The sequence below is a fragment of the Nematostella vectensis genome, chromosome 6, assembly GCF_932526225.1.
Source record: "Nematostella vectensis chromosome 6, jaNemVect1.1, whole genome shotgun sequence".
Classification (NCBI taxonomy): Eukaryota; Metazoa; Cnidaria; class Anthozoa; order Actiniaria; family Edwardsiidae; genus Nematostella; species Nematostella vectensis.
This window is the reverse complement of record NC_064039.1, coordinates 9,768,532-9,781,771: the sequence shown is the minus strand read 5'-3', so window position 1 is coordinate 9,781,771 and position 13,240 is coordinate 9,768,532. Positions and strand designations below refer to the sequence as shown.

General features: G+C 37.6%; 1 protein-coding gene and 1 pseudogene across 1 annotated transcript; one reads left to right on the top strand and one right to left on the bottom strand.

Moving 5' to 3' along the window:
- LOC125567961 lies at positions 1 to 712 on the bottom strand (annotated as a pseudogene).
- Positions 713 to 8,573: 7,861 nt separating this feature from the next.
- LOC5519875 (transcription factor Sox-21-B) lies at positions 8,574 to 10,021 on the top strand. Its single transcript, XM_001639701.3, has one exon. The coding sequence runs from the start codon at positions 8,768 to 8,770 to the stop codon at positions 9,470 to 9,472; it is 705 nt and encodes a 234-aa protein (XP_001639751.2). The 5' UTR covers positions 8,574 to 8,767; the 3' UTR covers positions 9,473 to 10,021.
- The last annotated feature ends 3,219 nt before the right edge of the window (positions 10,022 to 13,240 follow it).

Genomic DNA, 13,240 nt, shown 5'->3' with positions numbered 1-13,240 from the left:
CTTATTTGTTCAACAATTTCCCCATCACTCCTATGAACTGTTGCATCATGAGCATTTGTTGCTGCTGGAGTTGTTGCTGCTGCTGTTGTTGTTGTTGTTGTTGCTGTACCATAGCTTGCATCATTTCTGTATTCTTTTGCTGCAATTGTAGTTGTTGTTGTTGCATTTCCTTTTTCATGTTGAGCTCCTTTTCTCTAAGTTCACTGTTTTTGTCAGCTCTCTCTTTCAAAAACTCAATTGCATCTCCTCCCTTCCTTCTTTGTCGCTTAGGTTTTACATCCACATCACCCTCTCTGAAATCTCTCTTCTTTGTCTATGACAGCCTTTCCATAGCTGTCAGTCTGACATCCTCAGCTTTGGCTTTATCAGCCTTTTCTTTCGCCTGACGCTGACTATCCTCTGGTACTGTAGTTTCTTCCAGTTCAATAATCTGTTCGATCAATTGGTCCAGCTCACTGGGCTCATCTGGGGCGATACCTGATGCCCTCTCCTCGGCCCTCATCTGCTTTTTGTACTTCTTAATCAAGTTTCCCAAGTGGTCCCTTACTGCTCTTGAGTCCACATTAAACATTGGAGTGTCACACTTATTTAGAGTGTCAGCAAGGCTTTTCCACGCTTCCGTTCTCCCAGTTGAAGATTTTTTGAACTGGAAGGGGTTGGTAAACAGGACTTCCCTACAGTACATTATGTTGTGGGAGGTCGACCAGTACATGAACACATTGCTGTGTAAAAAAAATTGTTATTGCAACATGCACACCATTATATCCCTGATAGAATGTTTAAATATTGAATAAAAAGCCCTACAGCGAACTTGTGTGACTTTCCAAACACAATCAAATATGACTGAGAAAAATGAAAACAAAGTTTGCAAGACAATAAAGATAGATCTAAATACATAATTAAGCTTTTAATTAATGTGGGCCATGATGGTAAGATTTAGATAATTAAATAAAAGCAAAATAAAGTGTAAACTTTTTTGTCCAAGCTATCAGTGTTGCACATGAGTGTTGACAACATGGATGCTTGAACCTTTTTTTACAGACATGTAAGAGATTATCCATGTGTATTACTTATAAGTAATACATTACAAGACCAATGTATTCCATTTGTATGAAAATGAAATTATTGACAAATTGAATCAAGGTAAAACAACAAAATCAGAACCCAAAACATCAGTACATTCACGTATAAATAGAAGTTATTTTCCGATAAAATTAGTCTAATAAACCCGATAAAAAATTTACTTTACTTAAGTTAATTAAACTTTAAAATATCTTACTTATAAAAAAAAAGGATGGCTTTTCAAATGGGTATTTTACGCTCCGTTATGTAATAAGCTAAACAGTATAGCCTACGTTATTTAGAAATCCACGAGAAGTTATGACAGAAGAACGTAGAAAATACACTATAGATTCAAAGATAATGAGATGACATACTTTAAAGGTTTGTCCTTTGCATCTCGCACGTTTGATGCCATGGTTGAACACACCTGCTAAGAAAAAAACGTTCATTTTTAATCAAAAATCGATTCCCTTGACTTCTGTAAAACCTCTACCTCTAGAAAAAGCAATAAACTTCACATACATAATGAAAAAATATTTGGAATACGCTTCCTTTCTATTAAAAGTATCGCTGAATACTCACGTTTTCTACAGCACTTCAAAACTCGATTCGTCGCGTTCCCGCCAAGAAGAGAGAACTGCATGCGCATGCGCTGTTGGGCAAAATGTGAAAAAAACACTTCCGGTCGCGTCTTAGACCCGCCGCGTTCTCGGTTCTTAAAGTCCCTAATCAAACTTGTCAGCTCGCGCGCAGTCTGCACCTTCATTCACGAAAATGAGCGCTTCTCCCTGTGAATCAACAAGCTCTGCCGAGTGAGAAAGCGATGCCAGTGACATCGAGACAGAGAAAGCGACTCAACAACAATACAGCAACGTATTTTTGCCACACCAAGACGAGGCATTTGCGGACAAATGATATATGGCTGTCGAATTATCGAAAAATACAGGAAGGGAAAAAGGAACTGGAGGAGAAGCTTGTCAGCCGTCTGAATGGTTTGACAACAGTAGAATCGTCAGTGTGATATCTGTAGATACGAACAAAAGGAATTATATCCGTATAATTCCTTCCTTATCCTTATATCATAAAGTTTATTGTTGTCTTATTTCATGGTTATATCACGCGAGTACAACCGCTCGCTACATATTTTGTTGTTTTTGAGGGGGGGGGGGGGGGGTGACAGTTTTAAAAACAGGCTAACTTTACAACCCCTCAGTTGTACTGGGTCAAAACTGTCCTCCTCTGTGGGTCCGTACGGGGTTTTACAGGTAGTGAGGTATTGTTCTTTCTTTGTTTATTCCGCTTTAGAAGAGGTTGTAGTTTTGGGAGAAGGATACTGCTTTTGATATGGCAAAGGTTACGGGGTGCCTTGAAGCAGGGAAGTGTAAGGATATGGAATGGCAACTGCATAAATTAAACGATTTCACACATTCTATGTTTGTTTCGCTTCGTTAATTTGAGTTTTCGAAATTGATTTTGACTTTTATTCTCCTGTCCGAGCACATGGGCTGCCGGCTCCTCGCCCGGAACAACATCAACATCAGCTAGCTACCACTACGATATATTCTACAAGACATCTAAATGAAACAGTATTTATAGAAAAAATGAAAATGATAATGGTAGACGAGTTAAAACTTAAACAAAATTGATCGAAAATGTACAACAACGATATAAATTTAGAGCAGACAAAGCATTTACTCTTCACTCCACTACAGTTGAGCAATACCATAATTTATTCATATTCACTGATCTTATATACTCTGCTCTTATGTATTCAGCGTGAATAGTACCCTTTGTCTTCCTGATTGTTTTACTCGGAGCGCACGTATGGTGGCATGTTAAAGTCCCTGTTATGTTTAATACTCGTTCTCAACCTCTTATTGTTTAGTTCAATTCAACAATAGCGGTGCACATAGCAAAACAAATAGAATCAAGCAAAATACAGGAGTAGTCTTGTTTTTGCACTAAAGTATTGGATATAAAACTTAAGTCGACTTCCGAATTTTCGTCTTTAGGGCAGTCTGCCTAACACTACCAGTTCATCGTATATCATCAGCAAAATGAACAAACACGATATCGTTGATAGCGCTTTTCAATGACCATAACTTATTGCATCAAGGTGTGTCAAGGAGGATATGCTATTACAAAAAAAAAGCTCGAAGAACGCTATGGTTAGATTTAACAGGTTCTGAGATTAACACAACACTTTGCGTTTTTGGTCAGCTAAGCAATATAGCAAAACATCAATAACTGATCATAGACAATAAATACTTTTTACTGATAACGATAGATTGCAATGGAGGTTTCATAAAACAAAATCCTAACTTCCTCTCACGTCATGTTTCATCTAATGTTTCTCCTCATTTTAAGAAGTAGTTGATTTGCTAGTTGTTTGTGTTTTCCCAACGCCATTATTTTTTAACCGTTTCCCAACCCCCTAGCTCTTTATTTGTCAATTTGGTAAGGGATTAAGTCAATTAGCCTAACGCCCCGCCGGGTTGTGGGCCAGCACACACAAAACAACAAACAAACAAAATCCATGCGAGATAACGTAAATTCGTGGCATCTGCTCTTGATTTGGCGTTTTTGAATACCAAATGTTGTTTACAAAGTGCATTTTTTACAGTTGAGTCTCAAAACGAAAGTACCTCTAAAAAAAAAAAAACAGATGATTTCACAGTGGGGCTTCACTATTCAGGTGTCTCCGCATCGACCTCGCGAAAAGTCTAACATCGTGACGAAAGATGGGGTCTTTGTGTAGTGAAACTTGCTCGTTCTGCGCGAATATACAAAAAGTGTTGTTAATTTAGCAGTAATAACTAATTTCCGTCTAATTTCTGACAAACCAGAGCCTCGTAGTTTCCTGTCTGTCAGGGGAGATTCTACCATAGCTGATTACAAAGAGAATAATCTTCAATATATATATATATATTTTTTTGCTTTAATTTTGGGTTCGGCTTCTCAAATAAGCCAGACGTATTTGAGTGTTTAAACCCAAATCTAGATTACTTCCAACTGACAATGACTTATTGCCAGGTCGAAGCTACCACAAGGTGACTCGAGGTTCAAATCTCACCCTTACAACTCTCGATTCTCACCCATAGTGCCTTCAGCCATGATACTCTATTGCCTTGGACCATGATAAGCTAAGAAATACTGATTTTGCCACGGTCAAAACTTATTTTATGGTGCCTTGAATGCTTTAACTTTGGGTGACTTTCAAACGTGTTGGCTAACAACTCTTGACTTTTGGTTAATCTTAGAAAGAACAAATTCTTTTTAACCTCTTAATCTTTACATTTTGTGATCTGATTATCGGAACTCACGAAGAAGTTTCAGAACTCTTACCTAAATGTCGGCTATTTGGAAATCTGAGTTTTCTTTCTAGCTTCATAGCTTTAATAGTCTAATGCGCTTTGTGAATACACTGTTCATCTTTTAATTGTCTTTGTTATCAATTCCATTACCCGTGTCCCGTTGCACTTGTAGTTAAGCACTGGTCTTTAAAAGTCTTTTAAAAGGTGCATAGATTTGTTCAAGCTCCGGTACATTTAAGGGGAGCAAACTGAGACCAAAGCAAATTTTAAGGTATTGCATAAAAGGTTTATTGTATACGATAATCCTTTTTTTATGAACGGACAGGTTGTCTGTTGTCAAGCACCCTCTTTTATCTTAATTCCAAAGCCCATATCTAATTTCTAAATCGGCGAAATGTCATACAAATACGGGATTATAACGGATCGGTGATTTTTATTATTTGACATTTATTTTGTGTGAATATGAGCATTACAACACACAAACCAGATGGTCTTGGCTTCAAAACCTTGTGGGAGCACTTCACAAGGCCTCGTTAAGTGGGCGGAGATTGTTGTGCTGTGTCGCCAAAACACAATTAAAAGCTGAATTGCAATTCGATCTTTTGCTATACACTATGCCTTGAAAAGAAACTTTATCGCTAGAACACGTGGACTCGGCTATGCCATGGACCAATCTATGGGGAAAAAATCGCGCGCATTAGACAAATTACAGTTTTTAGAAGAAGAAAAACTTGGCATGTGGCCGATGAAACTCAGGCCCTGTATCGCGGCCTACCAAGCCTACCAATTAGGAAAACTGTTGATATTCAATCGGTCAAGGCAAAAAAGTTTTAAATAAAAAATATACCATGCTGCGCGAATCTGCTGATTTGAGTATGGGCTTTGATCTTCTGTTCTCTATGCTTTCGAAAAATATAATTATTTTTAACCAATATTTTCATATCTAGAGGTATATGCACGATAGACTTTCATACAAATGGCCTTGATTTTTATGGTTTCAGGACTCTGGTTTCTTAGAAGAATCTTCTGTGAATAAATAGAAATTCCTTCAAAGCTGGCGCGACGCAAAATGAGACAGCGTTTTTGATCGCTTTTTGCGATGTCTTAATAGCTGCAGCTGTTGCTAACCCAGAAATAAAAGACCATCTGTGCCGAAACAAACATCCCTCTATTACACACCATTAACACATAGCTTAAGACTGATTTCTCATTTCTTAATACCAAAAATGATATTTAGATATTCTGGTAACATTCCAAGTTGTTTAATATATCGTGGGCTTTGGACCTCCAAACTGGTCGGACTGCCTTTTAATTAGTTTTTCTTTTGTACAAGGTTAGTAGCAAGAGAACAAATATTCCATTAAGGACAGTTTTGTCCCGTTGCTTAGCTTTGCTGTCAATCAATTATGTTTGTCTTCGAAAACCGTTATGACTACATAAGAAATAACTACATATGGTAAAGTTTGTAGTGCACGAATAGTGAACAGTTTGCATTGTAAGTACGGTCTTTAACTGTCAACGTTCTATAACAAGCTGAGTTATCGAAGTTTTAAATATCTATCGTTTTCTGTCTATTACTATTATTCTTTTTTATATACTTTCCTTTTCTTTTCTTTGGTAGTCGCTTTCTTAACCTTATGGCCAGGGGACAAATTTTACTTTAAGACTCCAAAATTAGCCAAATCAACCGCCGATTTCGTTTGTTTAAAGTTTTCAAAACATTTAATACTTTCATATTGTATTATCATAATGTTGAAATAAATTTAGGATTTTTATTTTTATTTTTAATTCCCCTTTCTCTGGACTGTACATTTTTTCCCTTCTTTCCCTTGAAAATCTCCGAAGGGAGCTTTAAAGTATTTAAACACAACTTTTGTTTTGGGTTGACCCAAAAAGTAATATCCATACAATAGCTGCACATTGTAATGATGTGTTACTGTTATTAGCCATAGCGTTATTTCGAATAGGTGCAGGCAAAAATTAACACCAACTTTATAAACAACCACACTCAGGTGAGAAATCAGCCCTTCCCAAATCGGCGCTTCCCTGACTTTACTCTTGACGATCCCCTTGTCGTTAACCAGGAAAGCTCGGCAACATGCACTTTGGTTCGATTGTTTTGTGGTTTGTACTTGTAGTAGAAAATATCCCTGCTATTGCTCCCTCTGCTAATAGATTTGGATAAAGTTGCTCGATAATGATCAAGCAACGGCAAATCGTCGCTTTTTAGTCAAAACTGTGCTGATTAAGAATAAAATATTCCTTTGTTGAGCTCGTACAAATTCTTCCGCCTTTGCAAAACACATTAATGACATTACATCGGATTAAGTAAAATAAACAGTTTGTTTTGTCAATATCATATTCAATTCGCGTTAAACGATCAAACAACAGCAAATTAATGATTTAGATATTGGTTTGCGTCCTTAACAAGGTGACTATCTAAAAGAACAGTTATATAAACCCTCTTTAAACAATCCCGTACAAAGCTTTAACAGGACATGTGTTGAAGGATGAAGAATTGCACACAATGCGATGCCTGTTCAGGTTGCTGGGTTATGAATGTTGGGCTTGTATAGTCCTAAAGACACGTGTGAGACTTTGATTTATCCCTGCGCACGTGGGCAAGCCTCTTCAGACCTCGATAGCCCCTTGAGAGCAATCAAGCATCTATCCCTTATCTGTAGCCAGTCACGGCTGACATGAATTAAACCGGTTCTTGAATACTTGATATGTTGTTAATTCTTTGTGTGTATATGAGAGGCAACCATAGGATGATATTTTATCCTCGCTTTATGAAGAGGTTTTAAATTGGCGTTTTCCAAAGCGAGACATATAGCATTTTTGTTTATATACGAGTGACTCATTATGGACAGTTAATAGCTTGATAGTTAGTTACACAATTGAGCGTGGGAATCATTTAGTATACTTAGAATGCTCCAACGACTTCTGGTAGAATAAGCCAAGACAAATAAGTCTGAAGCCCAGAAAATGCTGCGTTAGACCTTTTTGTTTCTTGGGCTTGGATCGAGTGTAAATCCCACGTGTCGTGCGCTCTATTGTAGGACAGCCCAGCTTGTCGCAGTAGAACACGGTTGGTAGCTTCACCTCCTTGCTGTTTTGCTCTAAACACTTGTCACTTTTAAAGAAGACTCGCTACGGAAAAGCTGTTCAACAATGCTTTCTTAGAAATAATAAATTACAAAGCTACTGATTATTAACCAACTGTTCAAAAGACCAGTGTAGGCTTGTCACCATAGCATCAGGACTAAGGCATTTGATTGCATTCCATGTATTTATATCACGATACTTCCGTTACCATTTTTATTTTCAAAAACTGCGGACGACCGTGTTTTCTGCACTCATTGTATAAAGAAATAATAAAATCCTTAATAGGCAGGTCTTCGCTGTGTCTCGTTTTTCTCCTCCATTTGTCCAAAGACAATGAATTGTAAAGGTCTAATACTACGCTTTTCAGGCTCAATAGACCAGATTTTACCCTCAGGGCGTTTAAAAAAGCTTTCAAATCAATCAAGAAACCTCCCCGTCGCTTACACTAAGCGAGAAATGAAATATGGAGAAATAATTATTTTCCTTTTTTCTTACCAAACGGTACGAAAGATTTCGTTAGGTTGGTCGATTTTGCATAATCGTAACCGTATAAACCTACCTAACAGCTGGTAAACAGGCGAACATAGACGGTAATTAAGACCCTTTTAAAAGGTCCGTTTAACCAACATTGTCTTTATTAGACTTATTCAAAAACCTTGAAAAGACAAACCAATAAAATTATATCTCGCCTTTTACAATTCAGACAAAACATTTGGTCGATTTCGGAATCTAAATTCAATGGAAAATATTGTTTATTTTTATTTGCTTAGTTTGCTTTTCCTAGTTGTTTGTCGTTTAGGTGAGGACGTAGGATTGTCCCAGCTTGAGTGGTTATCACCTCAAAACTCGATGCTCGTGAATTGACTATTTCAAAAGAAAAACACCTATTGAAAATCAGGTTTGGAACAGAGCAATTCATTGAAGCGTCGGATAAGACATTCCACCCGTTTTCAGTTTCTTGTTGTGTTCACTCAGCCATCGCAGTCATCTCAATAATTCATGCAGACCCTTCATAGCTATTGTTGAACGAAAAACTGGGTCGTTAATTTGGCAAGTGTCTTCCATTCAATGCCGTGATTAATTATTAACCTTGTCGAAGCCACAGAATGGATGGACAAGCGGGCGATCTATTCATTTGGCCCATTGTTCTTTTGAGGATCTATTCTTCGCTGTAATCTTGCTACACCAAGCGGGGTATATAAGCCGTAACAAGACGAGGGGGCTGCAGAACCCTTAACACACTCAACTAGTCACAAGTCGCATCCTTGATTTTCAGTTGCACCATGACCAAACCAGGAGATCATATTAAACGGCCCATGAACGCGTATATGGTATGGTCGAGAAAAGAGCGAAGGAGGATAGCAGAGGAATGCCCGCGTATGTTGAACTCGGAGATAAGCAAAAGGCTAGGACTCGAGTGGAATTCGCTCACTTTGGACGAAAAACAGCCTTACGTAGAAGAAGCCAAAAGACTGCGCGAACTGCATAAAAAGGACTATCCGGATTACAAATATCAACCGAAGCGCAAACCCAAAACAAGTCCAAAACTTAAAACACCGGGACTAAACCCGTTTATGCATGGCTATGGGGAGATGCCAGGGATAGGTATGCCTCCTCCAACGAACCTATGCCAACCAATGGCTTCCCATATGGGTCCTATGGTTAACATGGCAAGCTGCCCTGGATCGTGCACACTGCCAGAGCCTCCACCGCCCTACCATTTTTCCCCGCACTACTCCTTCGTGCAGAATATCTCGGACTATAAGAATCAATGTGGTTCGCATCTATCACTGATGAGCAGGGATCTGCCATACCCGTCACCCATCGGATATCCATCGCACGGCGCATCGCACCCGGTGCAGTTTGTACATCGCAGTCTTATTCCAGACTCTGGGTCTGTCGTACACGCGACTTCACCCATAGACGCACGAAGTGGGCTAGCGAGACATCCTTTAGACTGTGTTGTCATGCGGCCGGAGGGTTACTGACAAACGTTTTATTTCATTGAGTCTAAAAAGCTTAAAGGACATTTTTAGGACCTGTAAAGAAAATGGCATAAGTAGAAGTCGTAGAAAGTTTAGGTAATCGTGTTAGTGTTTAGGACGGCAAATGGTCATCGTATAACAAGTTACTATGGAGTTTTACCACAGAAACCGAACGTTCAATAGAAGCGTCGCTTAGCAAAGCAGCACGTTCTAATGTTTACAAAAATCTGCTTTATCACTTTCACGGATTAACAGGTTTAGTTTACCAAACCTTAGATTGTTTTACAAAACATCGAACAATCTTTCTTTCGAGAAAAGAAAATATTTTGTAACCTGTAAAAGCACTAGTTCCTCTTTTGTAAATTTGTAATTAAAACGACTTTTTGAAAAATGTAGGTTTTTACAACCTTAAAAGGCCATCCTGTATAAAGAAAAATTGAGGATTATTTATTGTTAGTTCCCACTCATTCTATGAATGGAGGGGTTCAATATGTGATGAATTTTTTTTAAACAAACGAACTTTGTAAATAAAGAGTATCTTTAAAAAGCTAACTTGGAATTGTCATGACTTTGATTCATCCAAAACACCGAAGTTAATTGTTAATTCGACATCTTGTCAGCTTTTTAGGACTATAAGGGGCTTGAAACCTTTTATTTCAAATTCAAATCTTTCTTATGACATCTTACCAACGGAAAATTCAAAACCGTCTTAAAATCATGCATCGACTCCTGTTAACAAAAGCAGAAACGAATAATGTCGATGGATGGAAATAAAGGCACTTGGGATGACAATATACTACCTGCTCTATGCCATACAACAAGTCTTTGTTCTTTAGCTTATTATGCTCTAACGCTATTTTAGGTCGACGCAGAACTAACGCTCGAACAGATGTTGCTAATGGACCAGAGTTTCGTTACATTTGTATTCATGAATCGGGGTCTATTCTGGTAATTGGCTACGTATTATCCTAAAACTGTCTAGAAGCTTTTATTGATTGGATTAACGTTTCTTGAGCTATTGTTCTCTCGGATTAAATTTCACTTCGTGTCAATCTGGGGAGCTTTTCTTTTCTCTGACCTTATCAAGAATACCTTTTCATCACACCCTTCTTAATCTGAATCCAACTGGCTTCCCTTTTCGCATTTCATTTCTTCATGTTTCTATCAAATAACGTTATTCAAGTTTTATAAGATTTTAGAAAGATTTTTATCATCCACGTATTAAAGACATTTCACTTTGCACTAAAGCTCATTAGTAGTTTAATAGTGTTAATAGCCAGCCTCTCGTTAACAAAATTTGTAAGTTCAAGGATGCAATCGCTTGGAAACGCGAGAAAGAAAACCTGGTTTCTTAGCAAACTAAGTTTAACACGCAAAATGTGTTTGTTAATAAACAGTACGAGTATTTGTTACTAAAATAACGTGGCCGGATAGGTCACTTTATTAACGGTTTGTGTTTTTACTCAGATTTCCCCATATGGCAAAACTCCCCCTAATTACGGTTAGTTTTCGTTTTCAAAATCAAGTTATGAAAAGGTGTAGACGCTACCGCGACCTTTTCGAATCTTGCAACGACCACAAAACCGATAACCTTAGCACCACACACCCAACACACGTGTTGGTTATTTAAAGTCTCCCTGTAAACTACAAGCCAGGCATTAACAATTTAGACTCTGAAGACTTCTCCCGCTGATCACCCATTGTTTGGAGAATAAAAACTTCTAGAGCCTCTAGGTTGCCTCACGCAATAGCCAACCTTCTAAATGGGCCGTCATTTAAATGGCAGGGCAATATTGGTTCGTTAAGAGATTTAAGAGCTCACTTCTCGTCCGTTGCACGCTTGTATGTTTAGAACACATGTACTAGAGTAGCTGAGTTTCGCTTGAGTAAGATTTTTGTTGTTTCGTGATTTTGCTTGTATGCCTTAAACACCCGTGTGTATCATCATGAAAAACAGTGTTGTGATGTGTTTGTCTCGTATTGTGTTAAGAATCTTTCAAGTTTATTCGCCTCGAGGATTTTCTGACAGGTACCATCTCAAACTGATCGAGATCTTGACAGAGCTGTGTTGTCTGTGTCGCCTTGCACCGCGACCTGAAATACAATACTTTCACGTTGAGCAGCAAAAAAAAAGATTGTCAATTCACGATTAGTCTTCAAGATCAACGGTAGCTAACCCTAAAACATCTTTTTACATAATTCTGATCATATTGTCAATAACAGGTCACAATTGGAGCACGCCAAATAGTCACTGGGGTCTTGGTAAACCGAACGTTGCTCGTTAGATAGACCAGTATGCTTCTCAGAGAGAAATTAACTCAAGATACTTGTCCTGATCAAACCACTAATAAATTAACTAAATTATGGTAATTATCAGTATGCAATTCATTTTTTTAAATAATTTCAGTTTCAAATTGTTTTTGGGATACTTGAAAATTGTAATTTGAAAATCCTTTATTACAAAACGTTCACAACGGTAACTCAAGATAAATGAAAAAAAAGGCCAAAAGGATTTGATTTTCACTTAATATTGCTATTTGCTAATTTCTTTAGTGTATTTGAAGAGAGAGTGACACTGAGCTTTTGAATTCCATGTTATATCTCAATCGCCCTTTTTTTGGTTACCAGTTCTGTTGTTCGCCGTCCAATAAAAGAGAGACGTGACCATTTATCCGCAAATATCTTCATAACAATCGACATCTTAGTAAAAGATACAAGTGCCCTGAGTAACAATTAGATGAACAAAAACATCGCATGACCCATTTATCTCCAGTTTGTAGAGAAATGTCATTCCATGTTAGTAAGCCCTCTTAAACACTCTCACACCACCATGCTTCCTTTGTCTCCTTTTCCATTGCCTTTTTAAGACTTAGAGACTGGTAAATCTCTTCGTTTTATCGGATAAGAAAAAAAACGCTAGGTTTTTTTTACTTTTGCAACAGTACATACTCATACTCGTGATTGTGGTTCTTTTATTATACACATATAATATCATTCTACAATAAATAATAATTGTAAACTGTAGGCGCAGTTCCGTGTATCTAGCATAAGTTGACAAGTAAGTCTCACGTGAAGAAATTTGCTCATACTTTAACATTAAATGTAAATTTACAATATTAAGTTTATATAGGTAAAGTAACATATCTATTCTCTGTGTGTGTGGTCACCACATATTTTGCACGTTCTTTTTTTAACCTTTTTTATCAAAGACCAGTTGTGTAAACTTTTTTTGAAGCCACTTTGCTAGGTTTAAACAAACTGTTTTGTGCTAGTCAAGGCGTTGATTTCTTGTGCTTTCCTTACTTGGAACCATAATAGCTCATTTACCAAACGTATGCTTTGACTCTTGAGGTTAATGTTTTTCTTTTTCTTCGTTATTGTAATAATATAATACCTCCTTTATTTTCTGAAAAATTAAATCAAAACTGTATTCATTCTCTCAGTGTTTCTTTGTGTTTAATCCCCTTGGACAAATACAAGTCTTTTGTTTAGCTTGACAATCCCTTTTGCAAACAGATACAAGAATCACGGACCATTTAATATAAAAAGCCCTCCACTAGTTGTGTATCAACATAGTGCTCACGTTTTAACCACTATCATCACACGAATCGTATCACAGCGTAGCGTAATTTTTCTCGGGACATTTTACCATCCAATTTCGTCATGTGGCTCATGGTCCTTTAATACACCTGCTAGAGACGACCTGTATTCCACTACCCACGTGGAACACCCGACCTTGGAATTCCTATCAAACGTCCACCTAAAATTCTT

Coding starts and splice junctions, on each gene's coding strand:
- LOC5519875 (XM_001639701.3), top strand. CDS start 8,768: ATGACCAAACCAGGAGATCATATTAAACGGCCCATGAACGCGTATATG.